This window comes from Rousettus aegyptiacus, unplaced genomic scaffold (assembly GCF_014176215.1).
Source record: "Rousettus aegyptiacus isolate mRouAeg1 unplaced genomic scaffold, mRouAeg1.p scaffold_m13_p_4, whole genome shotgun sequence".
Classification (NCBI taxonomy): Eukaryota; Metazoa; Chordata; class Mammalia; order Chiroptera; family Pteropodidae; genus Rousettus; species Rousettus aegyptiacus.
This window is the reverse complement of record NW_023416307.1, coordinates 132,440,520-132,462,944: the sequence shown is the minus strand read 5'-3', so window position 1 is coordinate 132,462,944 and position 22,425 is coordinate 132,440,520. Positions and strand designations below refer to the sequence as shown.

The 22,425-nt window shown below is 47.5% G+C and overlaps 1 protein-coding gene across 4 annotated transcripts in view; it reads left to right on the top strand.

Annotated features, from left to right (window-relative positions):
• The window catches only part of COLQ (collagen like tail subunit of asymmetric acetylcholinesterase), a 74,211-nt gene extending 52,010 nt beyond the window's left edge, over window positions 1-22,201 (top strand). For 3 of the 4 annotated variants that reach the window (XM_036218661.1, XM_016140241.2, XM_016140239.2), the window contains 10 exons: window positions 222-248; window positions 912-956; window positions 1,177-1,212; window positions 4,035-4,115; window positions 8,139-8,244; window positions 14,112-14,251; window positions 15,185-15,304; window positions 15,734-15,854; window positions 17,432-17,534; window positions 19,458-22,201. In XM_036218661.1, coding sequence (XP_036074554.1) covers window positions 222-248; window positions 912-956; window positions 1,177-1,212; window positions 4,035-4,115; window positions 8,139-8,244; window positions 14,112-14,251; window positions 15,185-15,304; window positions 15,734-15,854; window positions 17,432-17,534; window positions 19,458-19,527 — 849 coding nt within the window. In that variant the 3' untranslated portion in view covers window positions 19,528-22,201. Of the gene's footprint in view, window positions 1-221; window positions 249-911; window positions 957-1,176; window positions 1,213-4,034; window positions 4,116-8,138; window positions 8,245-14,111; window positions 14,252-15,184; window positions 15,364-15,733; window positions 15,855-17,431; window positions 17,535-19,457 lie in introns of those variants that run through there. The other variant, XM_016140240.2, reaches the window with a different exon arrangement.
• The last annotated feature ends 224 nt before the right edge of the window (window positions 22,202-22,425 follow it).

Here is a 22,425-nt window from a genome sequence, read left to right as displayed (position 1 = left end):
TTCAGGCCTTCGGGGGTGGTGGTAAGAAGAGCAGTGTTGTTTTTAGGCCTTATGTAAACACAGTCCTCAGGAACATCTTTGCCTTTAATGCAGCAACCCCCACTAAAACTTGCAGCACAATGAGACACATCTCACCACCACATTCAGGGGTTCCACCTACTCGCATCAAATCCAAAGGTCCTTCGGGGCTGAATGTAAACATACCTTCTGCTTTCTTTTAGGGCTATCCTGGGTCCAGAGGGGAAAAGGTTAGTGTCTGTCTCTTCTGGCTTCCCAGAGCCTGGTGTGGGCTTTCAGCTCTGGGGTCAGTGGTGAGCAGGGGATGGGCCCTGGTCTCTCCTTAGTCAGTAACTGAGTGACCATTCCTAGTTATTCCCGATCTTTTATCAGTGGGCTGAGAGAGAAATGAGGGGCCTCCTGAGGCAGGGCTAGCAGGTTAGGGAGGAGCTCTTGGTAGAGGTGGAGACCCCTCGCATATGAGAGCAGATGAGCAATTGAAGCTTGTGCCAGGTGGGGAATGAACACAGCTTGCATGGGGGTGCTGGAGGAAGATGGCAGGTGTGTGTTTTTAGACCAAGCGTTCACCGCATAGTCTTCTTATCTGTTAAAAACAAAACAAAACAAAGCAAAACAAAAACTCATTCTGAATCTGGGAACAAATTTCTTATAGGATGAGAGAGGGTCTGGGACCCAGAATTTTCTGTGAGTTGTCCTTTATTAAGGCTAGAGGTCTTTGGGGTCCAAACAGATGGCAGAACACAGAGAATTCCTTTTCTGTGTGAGTCTATCCCTGAGCTTGTTTCTTTGCCTGCGAAGTGAGGGTGTTGGCTTAAGGAGCTTTCAGTTTGAAATGCTCCAATTTTTCCCCCACAGTATTTACTCACTGACTCTCTCCTGTGGTTTCCTCTTAGGGATCCAAAGGTGAAAGGGGTGACTTGGGTCCCAAAGGAGAAAAGGTAATGGCCATTGCGTAGACGTGATAAACTACAACGGAAGTGGTGGCCCTGCCCACCGTATCTTATGGGCTGGCTGGTGCCTGACTGGTTATCTGTCAGTCCGATAGACTGGCTGGCTGGCTGACAGGGCTCTATCTTGAAAGTGGCTAACCAAGCTCTTCCATAGCCCTTTCAATGTTGTTTCAGAGGTGGTCACTATATTTTTTTGTTCTCTTCACAGGGTTTCCCAGGATTTCCTGGAATGTTGGGCCAGAAAGTAAGTACCTAGAAGTAGTACAAATAGGCCTTAGTAATAAAGTAGACCATCGAACTACAACAAAAAAAAAAGAGCTCTGCCTTTTTGTTCATCGGGCAGGGAAAGCAGGTTTTGCTGTGGAAGGTTCTGGTTTGGAAGCGCGTTGGTGAGACGGTGGCAGGGTGGTCTGAGACCTCCCTCCAGTTGAGTGGGAGGGCAAGCATGCCCCACTGGGTGGAGGGAGGCCCTTTTATGTGCATTTCCTACTTCTTAGAGGGCTGCAGTAACGTTCAAAGGCAGAAAGCTTTATGACATGGACCTGAGCTGCAATGGTCAAGGACCCCGGTGTGGCACGAGACGCAGGCACCTTTGGCTTAGTGCCACTGCTGGATACGCCCAACTCAGAGCTTCTTCGAGGGCTGGAGGCATGCGGAGTAGTTTCAGCGGGGCAACAGCAAACATTTTTTATCCGATAGTTAAATTTTTATTTAAATAGTTAAACATTTAGTGGGATTTCATGAATATCTTCTTGGGGCATGGCTTAATTAAAAAAAAAAAAAGGAGTCAATTCAGTTGGCTTAAAGGAAAAATATTCAGTAAATAAGAATAAAATGATGTGCAGATATGACAAAAACTGCGAAGGTGGCAATTGAGTGATAATTTTTTAAAAACACTTTTCCTTAGGGTTAGGGTCTGGGAAGGAAGAATGGGGGTGGTGGTGAGGCGAGGTGTCAGAAAATAGAGAGAGTGCACAAACGGCCACTGAGAATAACTCCTAATCGAACTTCATAGCAGTGGGTCCTCATGCTATCAGGCATTGACAGGGGAAAATGTCATTTTAACCTTGGCCTAAGAGCGCAATGTTCTTTGAACATGCAAATGAGACACTTACTTAGAATTCTAAAACATTTTTTGAGCTCACCTTAAAGTTTTTTTTTTTCTAAACTTGAATAAACAATTTTTATCTGTTCTTCTCCAGTCAGTAGAATATATTTAAATAATTTTAGTCATCTAACATTCACATATTATAATTTGTCACTGCCTTAAGTTGTCAAAAACTCTGTTTCTGCTATCCTAGATGGAGTGTTGGTTTAAAAATAGATTATTATATAAGTAAATTAAGGGCAACATTAAAAGGGAAAAAATAATTGGGTTAAACATAGATTAATTATATAATCAAATTAAAGAAAACATTAAAAGAGAAAAGGTCATTTTATTTTAAATGTTTCGGCTAGGTTTTCCTTCAGTGCAACAGCGAATATCAGAGAATAATAAATTATAGTAAAATTAAATGTGACAGCTTCTCTGGTCTCTGATCTATTTACTAGACCTGCTATTAAGAGTCCCCTTCCCCTTTCATGGCAGGCTGTTTTAAAACAGAGCTGATATGATAACCATAATTAGGTCTTGGAGAAATTAGATCAAGAAATTACTGGCTGCTTCCAGTTGACGAGGAGAAGGGCCACACTTCCTTCTGACAATCTTTTGAAAAAAAATTATGCTGTCTATGCTGCTGCTTTCTCCCAGCCAAACAAGACACCCCCAGCCCCCCGCACACGGCTAAGGGAAGTTGTGCGCTGACCACACAGAGTCCACCCATCCTCTCACACTCTCTTACCGCCTAGCATCCCGAGGGACGTGGCTGGTTGAAAAGAAATTATAGGTTTAAGGTCAATTCTTGGTGAAGCAAGATGTTAGTAGTTTGGGCAGGGACAAACTCATAATTTGGCTGAGCACACAGATAACTTTAGAGGTTTCTGCTGGCTCCCTACTCTATATTGGTGTTTCCTGGACTTTTCGATGTGTCATATACCTCCTCTGGCCTCCACGTGAAATGTGGTTCTGGGCGTTTTCTCTGAGTGACTGGGGCAGCTCTTTATGGACACTGGCTGTGGACTAACAGAAACCTTCATGGTTGCTGTTGCTAACCTTATCTTGTTGGCGGTGCACTCTGGACTGTGGAGGGATTCCTGGAGGTGGGAACGATGCTCTTTGGGGTCATGGTCCAAAGAAACAGCAGGTGGCCCTGGAATTCTAGAAGAACATGGGAAAGAAGGAGAGAAACTAAGATGGAGAAATGGGTTTTACAAAAGGTTGGCCTTAAACTATGGAATTCCACAATTGGTGCATTTGGTTCTGATAGTTCGAAATAGGGCTTTTCAATTAGGAATGTTGTTTACATTGCTTTCTGTGCCTTTACAGTAATTATATTGACTATTTGAACATATGTCTGGAACATCTCTTCCCACAAAAAGTTTTCATCTAAATCAAATGGAAACAAGCTGGAAATCAAATCAATTTTTACTGAAGAGTGGGGAAATACACAACCCTATATAAAGGTCATGACATGAGCAGAAACTTCCCAAAGAGGATAATTGTGAAAACTGTCCAGTTATTCCAAAACCCATATATTTGAATTTGCGCTAAAACAACAACAACAACAACAAAAGACAAACTAAAATCTCAAGTAAAAGAGGAAGCATTTTCCCCCAGCAGCCTGCAGTTGTCACGGGCACACATGCGACTGAAAAGCAGGAGCCTCGTGGGCCATTCTGGATGGGAATTTGGGACACCAAAATGTGTGTTGCTCGGCAGCTGTCTCTCTCAGATAACAAATCACCCACTCGGGGTAGCCTTCTCCTTTCCCTCCTCTTCCATGAAAAAAAACTACCCACCTTTCACATGCCCTCACATCACTCTTCCAGTTCCAGAGCAGCCCACCTGGAAAAGACTTGGAATGATCAAGTAGGCTGCCCTCGTGGCCGGTGACTGGATACACCTGTAGAGACCTGCCTGCTCCACATGCCCTAATTCCTCTCTTGCTTCTCTTTTTTTCTTTCCAGGGTGAAATGGGTCCAAAGGGTGAGCCTGGAATAGCAGGGCACCGAGGACCCACAGGAAGACCAGGAAAACGAGGCAAGCAGGTAAGGATCCCAGGGTTTACCATATCCCTGCAGTCAGACCTCCTCACCTGGGGGGGGGGCAGTGTGGAGAGGCAGGAGGGTGGGTCAATCAGATACTCCACAGACCCAGTCTCCAGTGTCCTCTGGGCTCGTGGGCAGAAGCAGCACCACATCCAGGAGCTCCTGGCTTCTGCAGGTTAGCCATAGTTTGAGTCGATGGAATAGGGTACTATGTTCCAATGGCTTCCAAAGTTAGGGGCAAGAGTGGATCTTTGGTTCATGAGACGAGGCCCATCTTAATGAATGCAACGGGGAGTGGAAACAAGATCTAGTCGTTTACCCACAAAACTTGCTTTTTGCCTCAATGCCCTAGACACAAATGGAGTTTTGGAGAACAGTCCAGATATTTCCCTGCTGTTGAAGGGTCTTCTGGGTCTCAACAATTGGGTGGTTTTCCCCCAGGATCCTGATTTATAAGTGATCCTCTTTATTGGCACTATTAAGGGTTTAGAGAAATTTTTCATTCTACTCTCCCCCTGGTCAGTGGGCTCTTGTGTCAAGCCATGTGCAATGAGAGAGGAAGGTGGAAGGTACATGTGCCTTGGCCGGCTTCAGAGCTGTACTGAGCACCCCAGAGAAAACTCTCATATTTGCTCTAATGGACAGGCGTTCCTGAGAGGTGTGCCCCTTTACTTTTTTGGTTGTCTGTTTGCTGGCTTTTTAGCTCCTTTCCCATTATAAATGTAACATGTAATCATCACAGAAAACTTGGGAAAATCAGAAAGATAGAAAAGAAGTCATCTAAAGACCTAATATGCAGACATAACCATGTAACCATTTTGGCATATTACCCCCTAGCATTATTTATTTTATGAACTTCCTAGCTGTTTCTTTTTTTTATATCCAATATCTGCTTGTGGTAGCCTAAATTTTTAACTTAAAATCACAATATAAGCATTTCTCCTTGTTATTGCAGTTATGCATTAGGCATTTTTAACATCTTTTCAAAATGTCTAAATCAGATTTTAGTAAACAAATAAGCAATAGATTGCTTGGACAAGAGAGGCCTAGCCAAATCATATATAATGTTGAGAAGTAAACGTCTTTGGACACAAAGCTTTTCCGTTCTTATACTTCCATTATCTCCTTAGGCTAGATCAGTGGTTCTCAGACTTTAGCTTATATCAGTCACCTGGGGGTGCCGATTAAATACAGAATCCCTACCCCAGGTACAATGGTTGTAGTTCCAAGTTTGCCTCTCATTGTCCCCAATACCTAGGCCTTACTTCCCAAAGTCTCTTGACATAAGTGACTTGCCACTGGGCTTTGGATATGGAATGTTGTGTTTTTAAAGCTCTCCACATGGTTCTAATGTACAGCCAGGGTTCAGAACCATGGTAACACTATAAAGCCAATTCTGGTCTTTTTCAAGTGAACTTAAGAATGACATGGACTCCAACCTGAATACTTCAGATTTCATGATAACTTTCGATGTCACAAAATTCCAGTTCGATTTTCAAAATGTCATGGCCATGCATTCACAATGCTGTCACACATACCAATTTCCCAAAAACTATACTCTGAAAAGGAAAAAAGAAAGAAAGAAAGAAAATCTTTCTTTCTATTTTTTTCTTAAATAATTTTCTCCCCTATTGCTGATTTCCATCCAGAATTTTCTATACTGTGGTTCAAGAAGCCCGTTGGCTTCTGTCATCCAGTTCTTTACTTCGCAGTGTTTGTCTCTTCCTGGTGAGGACTGAAGCCAAGGAGACTATTTCTTGACCCTGTTGAGAATGATTCAGTTGTAGTAATTTAAAAAACAACTCAAGAACCATGTCTGGGAGCTCAGAGAAATGAAGGAAATTAGCTCATCCTTTCTACAAGATGTTGTAAACAACCTGAGTGTGCTCCAAGCCCTCAGTGCCTGTAGTCGGCAGATGCTTCAGTTGTTAGCCTTTGGAGCCTGCCATGGCACTTTCTTTTTGTCATGAGTTAATTCCTAGCATAGGGTCTTATATACCAAGTGTTCATTTGGGCCAGTGGTGCTGAGTTCTGGAGGTTACTGTAAGTCAATTCAAATCCTAGAATCAGAAAACCAGAAGGGACTTCAGGAGATCAGGAGTTCAGAGCCAGAAGGATTTTAGTAACTGTCCAATACAATTCCCTTTGTGTATTGACAAGGAAACTGAGGGCCAGGGAACTGGAGTGACCTGCCCAGGACCCCTCAGCTGAGCCAGCTTCCAAGCCAAAGTTAGAACTTTGAGAGTTGAGACCAGCTTTTCCCCACATCACATCTTCTCTCGTTACCTTCAGGCTTTAGGACTTGCCGCAGGCCAGGCGGGTCCAGGAAGGGCAGCTTTCGGCTTTCTTATACAAATCTGCAGCTAAGGAGACAGACCAGCTTGAGAGATCACCAAACTTTGTGGCAATAAAGAAGAAAAAATGCTTTTCCTGGAAAGCACTGTGCAGTGATTTCTGCTCAGAGACATGGCTTGCTCTGAGTAGATGACCGATAAGCAGAATAGTCCATTACTGCTGGTGTCAGAATCAAGTAATATTTCCAGCTCCCTCACGCTGTGGCACTTCCTGTGCTCACAGCCAGCTGCCATGGCTGTTAGAAAAACGAGCCTTAACTGTGGCTATATTAAGACAGTGTGACTTCCTTTGCCATTTTGGGACCCATCTTGGTTACCTCAAGGAATGCTTCAGCTTGGGCTAAGGCTTAAGACTCCCTCCGTCAGGATGAAATTAGAAACAAACTCTGACCCCCGAGTCCACATGGAGAGTTTAAGAACTCCTTGGACATCCCCAAGAGAGTCCCCGGGGCCATGTTGACAACGTCGCAGGTTACAAGTCACTGCTGAGACTGGAAAGGAGTGCCCGGCATGCCTGCTTCTGAGACTTGGGGAAGATCATGTTTCCTCATGTGGGCACAGGTGTAGAAAGGGGATTCAGGCCAGAGATGCTGAGCATCAATCACTGTGCTGGTTAATCCTGGGGCAAGAGCGCACAATTAGCGAATTGTTCATGGGAAGAACCCACAGGTCTTGGTTTCTGGGGTCATTCCTAAGGGCAGTGCCGAGGGAGAAATCTTTGTTCTTGGCCTTCCTAGAGCCGGCAGCAAAGAGGACGCCCGGGTAGAATGACTGCAGCTGCGGCTGTGCCTCTTTTTAAGAAATCAGGACGTCTCTGACCATGTGAGGAAGATGAAACCAAGCCAGTTGCTCTGATAATCAGCTTGCCCCACATAGCCCTTGGTTCTGTGCAAACCCCTTTTCCCCCTCTGAGACCTTTGTCAGCCTCACGATAAATCCATGAAGGTGTGTGCGTACCTGCCCCATTTTGCACATGAGAAGACTGAGGCACAAAGCATTGACATGAGTTACCCAAGGTCTCGTGGCCAAGAGGAAAACCCAAATCTTTGACTACTGACTAAACAAAATTACTTCCTTTTGTATTTTCAGCTTCTTCCTCTTATCTCATTTGATCTGTGGAAGGGAGGTGAACAAGTCAGATTCAGCCTGTAGGGAGCTTATGTCTCATGGGGAGATGTTAATGAAATGACTACAAAATAATTGTATAGTTATGATCTAGGATAAATGCTATCGGTTTTTATTCTGAGAGCAACAGGTAGAGCCATTGGGTGGAAACAGCTCTTGTGTAAAATAAAGTGGTCCTGATGAGTAGGCAGCGGGCCTGAGTTCTAGGCCCACCTCTGCTGTCTCCATGCTGGAGGACTTAATTCATTCCAGCTTTTTTCTGAGCCCGTTTCCTCCTCTGCCCAGTTAGGGGAGTGGGCTAGGTGGTCATATGCCATATTTCTAGGACAGAGCAAGAAATAATGTCTGCAAACTTGCAACCATTACTATTTCAAATGTCGCTTGCCCTGAGCTTTTTAGGAGCTTGGGGGTCAAGACCTCTGGGGCTGCATCCTGCCTTGGGCCCTTGCTTCAAAGTGTGAGGTGTCCTCAGTTTAGAGATAAATAGGGAAGGAAATTTGCTATGTCATGCTATTATAACAGGCTCTGCCTTTCTCTCTGTCAGGGGCAGAAGGGAGATAGTGGAGTTATGGGCCCACCAGGCAAGCCTGGGCCTTCTGGTCAACCTGGCCGACAGGGTCCCCCAGGCCCCCCAGGCTCCCCATCTGCAGGTAAGAGCTATAACGTTTTGCTTGACCTACAGCGTCTCACTCCTGGCCAGCCTCCCAACAGAGGATATTAAGAGATGCCAGGAGAGGTCTGCCTTGTGTTTTGAGTTAGAAACTACCAGAAGCACTTTGATATATTTATGATTTCTTCACAATTTGGCTCACTCAACTTTTACACAAGAAAGATGAACATCAAAAGAGAAAAAAAAAAAGAAAAATAAGCATCATTTTGGCTTTGTTTTTAGCATTTTGGAGAAAAAATAGAGAAGAGAAAAAAATGATATTGATGACGTCCTCTTTACTCCAAGTGAAAAATAACAGGCGCACCTTTTATCAATGCCCTTTTTAAGAAAAAAGTTTCATGGCTCCAAGAAATCTTCTTAAGCCCAGAAGTAAAGATGACGTTGCAAATTTTTCCATCTTACACAGTGTTATGAAAGAGTCCTTATGGATTTGCATCAAAGAGAGGAGATAAAAAAGAAATCAATGTCTGCCATTGAAGAGGGCATAGGGCACTGCTGCCTTGTTTTACCTTGTTTAATTTGATGAGCTAAGCCCTTTATTTAGTTTGTTCCTTTGTGAGCTCAAAGTCAGACCTTTCACAGCACACTGTCTGGATGACTACAGCAACCCTGTGTCCAAGAGGACTGTTTACTGACTGTGTAAGAGTCATCGTCCTCAGTTATACAAAAGAAATCAAACCAATTTTTATTCTGATTTTTTTCCTTAAGAAAATGAAAGCATTTAAAAATGCCACAGTGCACCACTCCACCCCCACTGACTCCCCGACCCGTGTGTAAGAAAATATATTTGCAGCCATATCATGGGATGATCAAGAAATGTCAATTTTGTTAGACCAAATTAAAGCTGGCTCTGAGATTCCAATCTTCCACAATGCCAGGGAAATTCAATTTCAGGCATTCTCGGGGTTCTCTCTGCTTCTCCAACTGCCACAAAAGAGTTGGGCAAAGATCCTGAAGAGTTATGGCAGCAAAACAGCAGCGGAGGCCTCTCCCGCCCTTTTCTGCCCTCTTTACCTCTGAAATGCCTGTTGTCCAAGACCGTGTGGTCTGTGGGTTGCCTGGAGACCGCCATCCTCATGCCATGCTTAGGTATCAGGACATTTCCAAGGCCGGGGATCCTGGTCCCTTCCTAAGGAGCTCCCCACAGCCCATCCTTCTGAGACCTTATCTCTTCTCCAGGATACCTGGGGTCTCTATTCTCTCCAGGTCGGGGCAATTTCTCCTCTTCCAATCTCTAGCCCCGCCTCTCTCCTCATACTCCTCATACACCGCCACCCCTCTTAGGAGCTTTTTCTTCTGAGAACAAAAGGCAGAAGTTTTCATATAGTACCTATTTTTAGCAAGGACTGGAAAGCACAAAGTTTTTTGCTATCTGCTTGAAATACCGGGAGAACAAACATCAATTAGCATGCAAATAAGTTATCTTGTCACACCTATTTCTATTTTGTTAAGAGAATAGGATTTGAGGCCCAGCCCAGTCTGCATGTTGTGCCCTGTAATCTGTTCTCATAAATTGACCGGATGATCCAGATGGAGGTCCTACTTAGTCCTCATCCTCCTTGGTTCTGGCATGCATAACATTCCAAATCCAGGGACTGAGAGCATGGCCTGAAGCCTGGGTTTTGCCTTTGAAAGGGACTCTCATGGTCCTTGGGGTGTCAGGGGCTTCTCAAACTGAGGAGTAGCCAGGTGATGGGGTCGGGGCGTGGATGCATAAGGAGGTCCTTAGCAGACTCAGACCTTAGTAGTCTCACTGCGTGCATCTATTTGTAAAGGCCAGCCCCCACCTGAGCTGAATCCCAGTTTCCTGCTTGGGCCTGGGGCTGGGTGAGAAGGGCAGGGCCTGGAGACTGTCAGCAGCTCACTCAGATGCCCACTGTTTGTCTCGTCAGTCTCTGGCAGAGTGCAACTGCATCCCTTCAGTAGGGCCAGTGTAGTCTTGTTTTCCCTCCTGGTCTTCCTGCTCCTTCTCGCTCAGTTGAGTATGCTCACATCCCCTTCCCCCCCACTACCCCATCTTCCGTCAGATACCAGCCGTGCCGCCCTCTGTCCTCCAGCAGGCGCCCTGCTCTCTGCAGAGCTGGAGCATATTCTCATAGTCTCTCTGGGTCCATGTAGCCCAAATGTCACTCTTGTCATCCTCTGGTCCACCCAATGAAAGGTTTCCTTCCTTCAAAGCCCTTTCTTCAGTAAGGCCTTCCTTTGTCCCTAACAGATGGGTCTCCTTCCCTTGGGGCTCCAGTCACACACTGCCTTCCACTATGGCCCCTCCACTGGTAACTCTTTTCCGTACATATGTTTCATTTTCTTTCGAGATGCAAATCCTTGAGGCAGGGTCTGCGGCTGAGCTAGCTTCACATCCCATGGCACCCAGCAGGGGGGCATGGCTGGGGCTGGTCCCTGCAGGTGCCCACTGGACTACCTTGGCTCTCAGTCTGTCCCGCCTGGGTATTTACTGCACAGCAGGCAAGCAGGATACTCACCGTCTTTTAGGACTGATGTCCCCTCCCTATGTCTTTCTTTGAGTCACTTCCTTTCTGGGAGCCTCTCGGAGTGAGAGATCTGAAGAAAATGGGTCAATAATCCTGTTCTTTGGGAGAGGTTTTGGGGGGTAGGGAGAGAAAGGGAAGGAGTTTATAAAAGACCTTCCCTGTGCCTGGGACCAGTTGGATAATCATGGAGAGTTGGAATAAGACCCCAGAGCAATTCCTGAGACTACCTTTGAGAGTCAAATAAAAGTCTCAAACCCACGCTCAGGAAAAAAAAATGGGTCTACCCAAGATTCTGCATATTATTTCCCAGAGATTCAGAACTCCTGCCCCAAATCCATCTGGGGATACCCTAGGGCTCTGTGGAACACAGGTTAAGCTCTCCTGGGCTAGTCCAACCCTTTATTTATAGGTAAGAACTTTGAGCCTCAAAGAGAAGTGACTTCCCCAATGTCACAGAGCCAACTAGTGGCTCAGCTGAATCAGTCTGTGACTCCTGGGTCACAGACCTCCCCACTTAGCCATGCAGCCTCCACAGGGGCAAAGTGGGACCTGGGAGTGATATGGAGACTATTCTGTGGTTCCTCTGCCTTCTCTCAGATCCCCTCTCAGACCTGTTCCCCCTGCAGCAACCAATGGTGATGGGAAGTTCTCTGGGTAAAGATGGAGAGCAGGTCCTCTGGCTGCAGGGGTGCTGGACAGGCCAGGCCCACTGGACCAGCTTCGAGGCCCCGAGGTGGGGAAGTTCAGGTTGCTGTGTCTTTCAGTGCAGGCTGGCAGGAAGTAGGCAGGGGCAACAGATGCCCTCTGACAGCTTGGAAGAAGTGGCAGGGAAGCTGCGGTGGTGGCAGGAAGAAGCCTCCCTACCACCTGCGATCATCTTATCAAGAGGCTATTTCTGGTTCTGGTGCCCAGGAGTGCGAGATGGAATGGTGCTGGGGGAGGTGGAGCTGGTAGAGATGTTATTACCCAAGTTACAAAGAAAAAGGAGTTGGGGTAAGGGAGGGAATAAAGGCAAAATGCTTTTAGGATGTAATTTGCAATAACCAAATTACAAATTTGGCTGAGTCTTTCCTGCACCCAGACAGGGTATAAGTGAATCAGTGTGGTACCTGGGAATTGCCAGCTTCCTTCGAGCATCAATATTCTTGGACATTTGTCTTTTGAACAGCATAGTGTTAGGTCAAATCTTAGCCTCAGTACGAATTAGCTGGATAATGGACAAACCCCTGAATCGCTCTGAGGCCACAGTTCCAGAGGAGTTGCTGGGGTCACAGAACCTGCCGGAAGCCTGCTCCAGTCCCACTCTCATGTCCTTGGTTATAGAGCATTCCTACCTCAATTTCCCTAGGTTCTTAATTACCCAGAATATTCTTGGGCTGTTGGAGTCTCTGCCTCTCTGGGCTCTGGAGAAAATATTGGAATACAAGACTGGAACTCTCTCTACAGAGTCATATTCATATTTCTTATTAGAACAAGCAGCCATTACCTGATGTCAGATGTTGGCAAGCCTCCTCATGCCATCAGCATCCTGATCTTGGACATATCTGTCCACCAGCTCATGAAGGCTTAGGGGGTGGGAGTCTTCCCACTGGGGTCTCCTCCTCCAGCTGCAGCTGTTTCCCTGGCTCCTGACCAGACCTCTCCTCTGGGGTCATTTTATTTCTTGCCCTTCTGGGGTCTGCAAACTGTGCACCCCGTTTCTGGCTGCCTTGCATGTTTTACAACCAGAAAGCAACGACTAACTGGTCTCCAGACTCCCCGTTATGTTCCCTGGAGGAGGGACACTTATTTCATTTTTCGGTCCCCATCTTTCCTCTCAGTCAAATGGCTCTTGCTGTGGCACTTTTCTGCCAACCAGAGTGTGACTTCTAGCATTTTCTGAAGATGTTTCCTTTCTAGTTAGTCTGCATTGATTGATTGATTGATTCATTCATTCAGTCAGTCAGTCAGTCAGTCAGTCATCAAACAACTACCATTCCCTTACTATGTGTCGAGTCCTAGTGAATGAAAACAGGCACCAACCCTGTACTCATGGAGCTTACATTCTTGAGGGGAGATCAAAGAATCTCATAATATATACAATCACGAACAGATAAGTACCTTGTAATTGTATCCAAGGTGAACATGACAGAGTGTGAGGATTCAAAAAGGCTTCCCTGAGAAGGCAATGTTTGAACCCAGATGAGGAGTGGGGTGGCGGGGAGGCGGGGAGTGTCAGGCACCTGGGGAGGAGGGATGGAGAGTGAAGGGGAGAGTGATCTGTTGGGGGAATGGCATGTGCGAAAATTATTTCCACATTACCAGCAGCTCTCAACCTGGGTGCACGTTGGAATCATCTTAAGAGTTTTTAAATATGGGTGCCTGGGTTCTGTTCTCAGCAGTCTTAATGGAATGGGTCTGGGGCATGGCCTGAGCATCAGACCTTTAAAAGTCAAGGTGAGAACTACTACCCTAGCAGGTATCTCACATTGCAGGGAATAAATTTCCTGATCATGTCTTTATAAGATACTCTTCACTCAGTACCAGGGAAGAGTAAGTGGGCTGAGCATTTTTTAAATGTTCCAATTTCTTTCAGAAGAAATCAAGGAGACGCACACTCAGACACTCTTTTGTAAAGATCCTATGTATAAGAAGAACAACATAAAATAAATAAGAAGCAATAACAGTTATCAGTCAGCAATTTGATCATCTGCAAGAAGTCCCCTGTTGATAATGGTCTAAACAAACAGGATTGTTCTTTTCATACAACAAGGAAGCCCAGAAGTGGCCAGTGGCCAGCTTTGGTCCAGCCTTTGAGTGTCAGTATCAGGGCTTTAGGGACCATGAGGTTTTCCCCTTATGTTGGCTTCTCTTCTCATCCTTGTTACTTTATGTTTGCAATGTGGCTGCTGCAGCACCAGACATCTCCTCTGTCTTCAAGGCAGGAAGAAGGGGGAAGCTATGCCTTCCCCCAGCTATGTTTTGCCCTTATCAGGATAGAGTGTCCCAGATGCTCACCCTTCTCCTACCACAGACCCTGCATTGGCTGACACTGTGGCACCTGGTCACCTTCAGATGCAACAGGGTCTGGGAAGTAGAATAACTGTTTGTCTAGTCTCCAAAGCATAGAGAGGGGGAAGGGAGAAGGGGGCTTGGGAAAGGTGTTGCCACACCCAGCATGGTTCAGGGACCCACCAGAATATCACCTCTTTCACATCTTGGCTCAAAAGCATCTCTTCGAACCTCTGCCCCAGGCCTGCCCTGAAATACTGGGGACTTAAACCTTCCTTCTATTATGAAGGTCACTCACATTTCTCTGGGCTGTTTGGTCTTCTCTTCCTTGGTGCTAGTTACACAGCAGTCTTTTGCTTCCTAGGACAACTTGTAATGGGACCCAAAGGGGAAAGAGGATTTCCCGGGCCTCCAGGAAGATGTCTTTGTGGAACGCCCATGAATGTGAATAACCCTTCTTACGGGGAATCCGTGTATGGGCCCAACTCCCTGCGAGTTCCTGCGGTAAGGTTCTTCCGGGTGAAATCTGGGGTGTTGTCCATCAGGACAGCATTTGATCCTCTCGGGGCTTTTTAAGAGTCAATCTTATTTTGTATGTGTGTATGTATTTAGTAAAACTTATTTCCCGCATTTACTGGGTATGCACATATAAGAAATTGGAAAATAGGGGAAATATCAAAAAAAGAAACTCAAATTGTCCATTTGGTTGTAGGTCCATTTTGGAGGTTTTGTTTGTTTGTTTGTTTGTTTTGTCTTTTTATGCAAACACACGCACACACGTTGAAAATTTCAAATAAATACAAAAACAAAACAAATAGCTTAATGAACCTCCATGAACCCTTTACTCAAATTTAATAATTATCAACTCATGGCCAATCTCGTTTCCTCTTTATGCCTACTTACTACTGCTCACCCCCCTGGATTATTTTCAAGTAAAGCCTGGTCATCAATTCATCATAAACATCATTTGAATCAATGCATACTCATCCATCCATCACGTGGTTGTGCTGTGATTTATTCACAGTGCCCTACAGTCTGATGTTTATAGAGTGCTCCCAAGCATTTCACTAATGTAAATAACACTGTAATGAACATCTTTGAGTATAAGAATTTTGTTAAGAATCATTTTCAGGTGTTGAATTACTTGCCTAGATGACATCGTCTTTCTCCTTAAGTCTTGGGAATGATTTAAATGTTTAAAATTTTTAAATTACGGTGACTATTTTTACTTCAAATTTAGACATCAGGAAGTGAATTGCAAAGATGTGGGAACCAAGCCATTCCTTCCCACTTCTGGAGGAACGCTAGAATATAACATGCGAATCCCTCTTCCCACTGTCGAACAGCCCAAGGATGGCGATTCTGTCTTCCTCTAGCTTTTCCCCTGCCCCCTGTAGAAGTGTTTTCTGAACACCTCACCAGTGTGTTCTCTGGCAGATTTTTGTGGTCAACAACCAGGAGGAGCTTGAGAGGCTGAACACCCAAAACGCCATTGCCTTCCGCAGAGACCAGAGATCTCTGTACTTCAAGGACAGCCTCGGCTGGCTCCCCATCCAGGTACCCCGAGGCGTGCACCCAGGACATACCCCACCCAGGAAAGGGACACGTCATTAAAGGTAGGGAAGGCCAGCGGTTAGGCCTAGTGCAGAGTTTTTTGCAGTCTTTCCTTGGAAGGACCGAGCATCCTTCTCTCTATTTCTGAGCAGCTTTCCATGCCCCTGCTCCCCACATAGAATCTCCTCTCTGAGCCAAGGATCCAGATAGTCTCATATCCCTGCACTGCCAGGCCACTGACTGATCTGGCCCAGACATCCTGCCAACTACAGAGCTTTAGGCAACGGGAAAGGAATGCCTTTCCCACTCAAGGGGAAGCCAGGGGCTGCCCCCTGGCAGTGCCCCCTGGACCCAGAGCCTCCGTCCCCAGTGTCAATAACTGCCCTGCCTGGCATGCTGTCCCTGGTAACTGTGGTGTGTTTCTTTGACCAGCTGACCCCTTTCTACCCTGTGGACTACACCGTAGACTACCGTGGCTCCTGTGGGGATGGGGTCCTACAGCCCGGGGAGGAGTGTGATGACGGGAACAATGATGTGGGTGACGATTGCATCGGTGAGTGGGGCCCAGCCTAGAAGCGCCCTCGGGTGGGGGTCAGGGCAAGCCCTAGACACCAGCTGTGGTGGTTTGGGACAATTCTAGAGCCAGAGGGGTGATGTACCTGTGCTGTTGTGGGGCAACCCTCCCCGTTCAGGACAAATGTTAACTTCTACCATCCAAGCATACCAGTGGGGGTTGGTGTCAAGGACCTTGTCCTCGGAGAAGCCACCAGTCCTTTGCTTTTTTCTGAATCCTACTTCTTGGCAAAATCCGTATACCAATTTATATTCTTTGTCAAAAGATAAGGGTGATGCAAAAGGGAGAAGCCACGAATTTAAATCAGGACTCAGTTTTACTAGATTGAACCCTACTGGAAAACCCCTTTTTAGAGGCAGTGGGCTGGCCAGACCTGCCTTCAGGCTTATGGGATGCTACCAAGATGGAGAGACAGCCTAGCACTGGAGGGTTTGCTTTGCTTTTTAAAATAAATCAGGTAACAAAAGTAGAAGATGAAGTGGGAAGCATAGGCTTTAGAGTCAGACAGAACGGTGTTCAAATGCAGGCTCGAAGAGCCACCAACCCACCCCCAGTTCAGAGCTGCTACTCAGTGAGTGGGGTGATGGGGAAGTGATAGCTCCAAGCCTCACTTTTCTCAACTGAAAAATGGGTATAGCAGTACCAACCACTTAAGTCTTTAGAGATTCCATGAATTAACATGTGTGTGGATTGTCTGGATCTAGTGAGGGTTCAACATCCCTTCACCGAATTATTATCAAGCCCCTGCCAGGCTCTGCTTAGGGCTAGGGATATGTAGATACAAAGCTGAGTTCCTTGCTGCAAGAAGCTCAAGGGAAGAGTGACAGTGTGGTGAGGAAGGTGTGCTCAGGGGTGGGAGGATGGGGTGAGAACCCGCACTTCCTGTGACAGTTCCCAGGATGGCAATCCCCAGGATGCTGGCCTTTCCTGGAGTCCTTTCTGCCCCTGCTGCAGACACCATCAAAAAGGAGATCACACAGCAGGAAGAAACGAATGGAGTCTGAAAGCCCTGTGAAAATGAGGGTGGGGTTCATACTCCAAGACTCTCCCTTCGTGTGAGAATACAGACCCCATTAAAGACCATCTGAGTCCCCAGGGATATGGGGTCACCCACCCTGGCAGCTCTCTGTAGACAGGCAAGAGCCGCCATGGCCATCGCTTGTGCCCAATGCTCAGTCTCCTGATGCTCATCTCACAGAAGCCCACGGTGGTCCTGTGAGGGGGAGGTGGTGTCCGGGCACCAGGTTCGAGATAAGGACGTTGAGGCTTCAGGAAGCCAAGTGGCTGCTCTTTTATGCTCAGCTAACAAGTGGCAGGACTGGGCTAGAGCCTGAGTCTCCTTATTCTCCAGCGTGGGATTTGGTGGTCCCTGGATGAAGCTTTATTGAAGTCCATTTAAAAGGGCTCATGCTCTGGGTGGATGCTTTAGGCTACGATTTTACCAGATAGAGCCTTAGTAGAGAAAGTCTTTTTAAGTGAGTGGGGCCCAGCCCAGGCTGGCAAGCCTGTCCTGCCCCTGCCCCTTCTCAGGTCTGTTCCTCCTTGTGTCCCCTCAGGCTGTCACCGAGCATACTGTGGAGATGGTCACCGGCACAAGGGCGTGGAGGACTGTGACGGCTCTGACTTTGGCCACCTGACATGCGAGACCTATCTCCCTGGGTAGGGAGGGCGTCACGTGCTCTCATAACACCCCTTCCTTCCTACTTACCACCCGCCCTCATTCTTCCTCTTCTATCTTTTACAAACAATTTTGAGTGCCTCTCACATTCCCGGTACTTTCCAGACACTGAGGTATGGTAACAAATTACACAACACATGATCCTGCTCACCCAGGGGAGACAAGCAGTAAAACCATAACCACCACGTGCCTTTCTGGGGGCATCCTGCATGCCACCAAGGACAAGCTGGGACAGACACAGCCACCAGCTCCATCCTGGGTCCCTGGGGGTCAGCAGTCTAAGATTCGCTGCTGCCCCACACGAGCAGCCCCCATCCCTGGTGGCTGCCATGACCACATTAGTATTCTGGGCTGCGGGCTTGAGAGAGAAGCCCAGCGGAGGGTGGAGGCATCAGGATGTGTCAAAGAATCTAAGCATCTGTATTACCTGCACTGTCTGGAACAATCCCTTACTTATGGGCAGGCCTGTGGGTGCCAGCGAGACCATACCAGAATTAATATCTAATTTTACTGGCTTGTGGCTCCTTCCAGAAAACTCTAAGAACTTAGTATTCCCTTCAAGTACCCCTCTAGTTACTTCTGAGACTCCTCAGTGGGGGTTCACATTGCTTAGGATGGACATTCCAATGTTCTGGCCTCTACCTGGACATCTCCCAAGCCAACTGAGGGCCACTGGCCTGTGAGGCGCTCATTCCATGCCCAGGCTCCTTTCAAGATGTAAAATGGCACCATGTTCCCCCTAATCCTCCAGAACAGAGTTGCATAGCATTCTAAGGCAGATGGGGAGGCTCTTCCTCCCCCCGGTCCATGTCCTGCTTCTCCCTTGGCCCTTCACCGCTCCTCAGTCCCTTAGAGGCTCAGTCTCTTCAGCCTTTGCTTCCAGTGTTGTTCCTCTGATAGGTTTGGACCCAGGCCCTCGGCAGGGGTGGGGAACAGACGCCAGGCCTGTCTCTCTATTGCCCCCTTTCATCTGTTTCTTCAAGGTGGGGGGGGGGTCTTTTTAAAACCCACCTACCAAATGCATATCAACACATCAAACCAGACTGGGAGAATTAAGGGTCTGTTGTCGCCCCAAGACTCTGAGCACTTTGGGCTTAGCCAGGCCCCCCACGGCATCCAGTGTATGCACTGCCCCCTCTCCGGAGTGAAGAAGCCCCCTAACAGGCACCTGCCTGAGTGTTGGTGGGAGGTCTGAGCTGGATAATGGCTCCATGGAGACAGCTGAGAGTACACAATCACTCACAAGTACAGGCTCGCATCGAGCCCAGGGCTTGCCTGCTGGCTCACTGTGGTTACTCTCCTGAACTCCAGAACCTAAGTATAATGCATAATCCACTGTCTGGGCATTAGTACTTGGGCTTACAGAGGTATAAACTCTGCTGTCCAATATAGTAGCTCCCCATGTGGCTATTTAAATGTAAATTAATTAAAATTAAATAAAATTTAAAATCTAATTTTTCAGTCATACTGATCTTATTTCAAGAGCTCAGTAGCCACGTGTGGCCAGTGGCTGCCATATTGGATTGCACAGCAATAGGACATTTGCATCAGTACACATGATTTAATGGACAGAGCTGGAAACATTTCAGGCCTTGGGATAGGGGTGATTCTCTCAGAGATGCTATGTTAAAAACAAGACTACCAAGCCCTTTTACCCAGATTCCTCAGCTGGGCTCAAGGGAAAGCACTCCAGAGGCCTGGACTCAGCTCCCCCAAGCCCCTCACCCCAAACAAGAATGAGAATGGTCTCTACGGAACCCTTGGTCCTTAGTAAGGTGGCAGCAGTGCTGCCGTCTGATGAGGTTCGACCGAAAGTCACCAGAGGTGGCTTTGTCCTGAGGGCTAGTCAGGAGCTCCCCTGCCCACTTCCCCATGTCCACCCTGACACGCGTCTGCCTCCGCAGGTCGTACGGGGACCTGCAGTGCACCCCGTACTGCTACATCGACTCCACGCCCTGCCGCTACTTCACCTGAGGGTGCCAGGAGGCGGCGGGCTGCCTCTCGCATGCCTGCGGCAGCTTCTCCACCCTCATGGAACTGACCTCGCACCGTCCTGGTCCAGTTTCCATCAACTTCCTGCAATCAAGACAAGGGCAAACTTGTGCTGCTAAGATGTGCTTTTAACTCAGTCCAACCGGAAGAACTTAGGACCAGTGCATCCTGTCTTAATCCAAAACACCGGAAAACCTCCCACATGCCCAGCCTGGGGACTGTGACCCGTCGCTCAGATCGGGCCGGTAGCTGACCGACAGTGCCCGTTCTCGTCCCGCGTGTCGCCCTCCCAGGCTGTGGACTGGCTTAGCACTGTTACACACACATGGACCTGCAGACCGTTTGTTCTCATCCTGTTTGGGGCACCTGGGGTACAGGCCTCTCCACCCCTCTGACCTCCAGAAAAGTGGGCATTTTCACCAGGACAGCCAGCTGCCAGGTCTCTCCAGGCCTGTGAACCACACAGTGGGGAAGTGGGTCCGTTCTCTCGTGATGGCTCACAGCTCTGGACCCCCTAAGGGTCCCTTCAACTGGCCACAGCCCCATGCGGACGTCCCCCAACAAGAGACTCAACTGTGAAGAAGTACTGAGAAAGCCACCAAACCCTTACTCTGCCTCAGGTACTGGGTGGAGGCTCAGCTGTGGTGCCTGCTGCATGGACAGTAGCAGATGAGTGAGTAGCCTTCCGCTTCTTGACCGTTTCCCAAAGGGACGGCTCTCGTGGTTTCATCATCCCGGGCACCATCTCGCACTCTCCGCACTTAGGCCTCCATCTCTCAAATGCCTCTCGCCCATTTCTTATTCAGGAAAGCCTCTGACAAAGTGACCTGAGTCCACACCTGGGCAGGCTGTCCGTTGAGCCCCACCCTGGGTGTCCTGTCCGGGACCCCACTACTTTTAGGCAGAGACGGTTCCTGTTCTGAGCTCCAGCTCCTGGCTGCCTACTGACTCCTGAGCGCCCTGTGGCCTCCCTGTGTCAACATAGTGCACAGCTCGGTCCTCCCATCTGTATGCCAAGCCCCCCATGTGTCTACAGGGTCATTGTCCTGCATATCTGTGAGCTGCCTTTCATCACCATCTTTCCTGAGTGAGCCTTGGCTTTGTTTTAGAAAGACGTCTTCCCCGCAGCAGACCTCAAGTGGGGTTTGCCCATTTGTTACCAGATGAAGGGACACTCCTGTTCTTTTGTACAAAGCTATTTAATTTGGCTAAGTCCTGGGGACTCAACAGATAGGAGCCTCTGGCCCAGCTAGCCATCATGCTGGTGGTCTATAATGGGCGGGGTCAACCCAAAGGTGGTATCTTCAGAGATGGGCACATTGGCCAGCTTGGTTTCCTCAGCCTCTACTGCAAGCCCTGGGTGATCCGTTCCCATCTAAAGTCACCACTTTCATCCTGGGATCTCTGGGTAGGAAATCAAGAAATAAAGACAGCTCTTTCCCCCAACTGTGGCTCTCTCTTCTCTGGGGGTTTGTGGCTAGTGTCCAGCATTGCTGGATGGAATGAGGGGTCTGAATTCAAGTTCTCTTCCCAGACCGTGCAAAGGATTCTAGAATTTGGAAGCAGTCCCGCTCCCTCAGGAAGAGGGGAGGAAACAGGTTCAGAGATGTGAAGGAACTTGCCCAGGGTCACAAAGCCTAGGCTTGCTAACCCAGGCCCACCCCCAGCTTTTACGAGGATCTTGAGGACGGGATGGAGATCCAGCACTGCCTAGGGCCTGGATGAGAGGGTCCCTGTTCTGGGCCTCACACCTTGGAGGGCACAAATCTGTTTAACTATCCTGCATAATTTGCTTAACTTCTCTGAGTCTCTATTTTCCCATCAATAGACTGGGACTAATACTATCTTATTTCAGGGTTGTGTTGGATTTTAGCGAACATATGGCTAAAATTTCTGACACCTAGAAACTGTTTAGGAAGTGTTAGGTTTTATCTGTGTCATTATTATTTAGTAGCTCAGTCCAAATCAATCACATCTTTGGGGACCTGGGGTGTTTTTCTTCCCTCTTTGAGGCCAGTTACATGAGTTTACTTTTGACAGCAGTTCGGAGCACAGCCTTTACTGCAAAGCAGTGAGAAAAAGCAGTGGTTCTCAATCTCTGCTGCACGGTATCCCGTTTGATAAATAAATACCACCAGGGACGAGCCTGTAGACCACCAAAATTAGGTTTACTGACTTTGATAAATAAATAACACCAGGGACGAGCCTGTAGACCACCAAAATTAGGTTTACTGACTGGTAGGTAGTAGGGAGACCAAACATCAGAGGAGCAATGGGGCACCTCATCAAACCCAGAAAGACGAGATCATGATAGGATTTGGAGAAGGATGAAGACGAAGAAGAAAGTGCATGAAGCAGTGTTGGGACAGGCACAAAGTAAAGCAATTCGTGCATAAAGGGGTCAACAACAAGCCTAGACCGGGAAGTGGACGAGTTAAGAAAAACATGGAATGTTATGCCTGAAAAACCCTTCCAGAAGCTCTGCATCTAGGATGGAAATGGAAACTGCTTCTCTGTGTCAAAGTGGCACACAGTTCAGGTCTTCCAGGCAAGAATGGAACACTCCATTCTTACTGATAGGCTTGCAAACTGCGAAGTTTTGACAGCCCATGACTAAGTTTCACAGTGATTTTTGTTCAGGTGGCAGGAGTAACAATGGGAGGTTGGGGCTGTCATTAGGAAGAAAGTAGTAGTCACTCAAAGGAATGATTATGACACTTTCAAGCTGCAGCAGTGACTTGGGGAGAAAGATCACTCACTTCCTATGAACTTTGCTGCTGGTTTTATATCAGTGTCTGCTCAGGCAGTCTGATGAATGGCAGGGCACAGGGCTGAATTGTACGCCCCCAGTCTGAACGGGTTTGTTTCCAATCCCAAGGA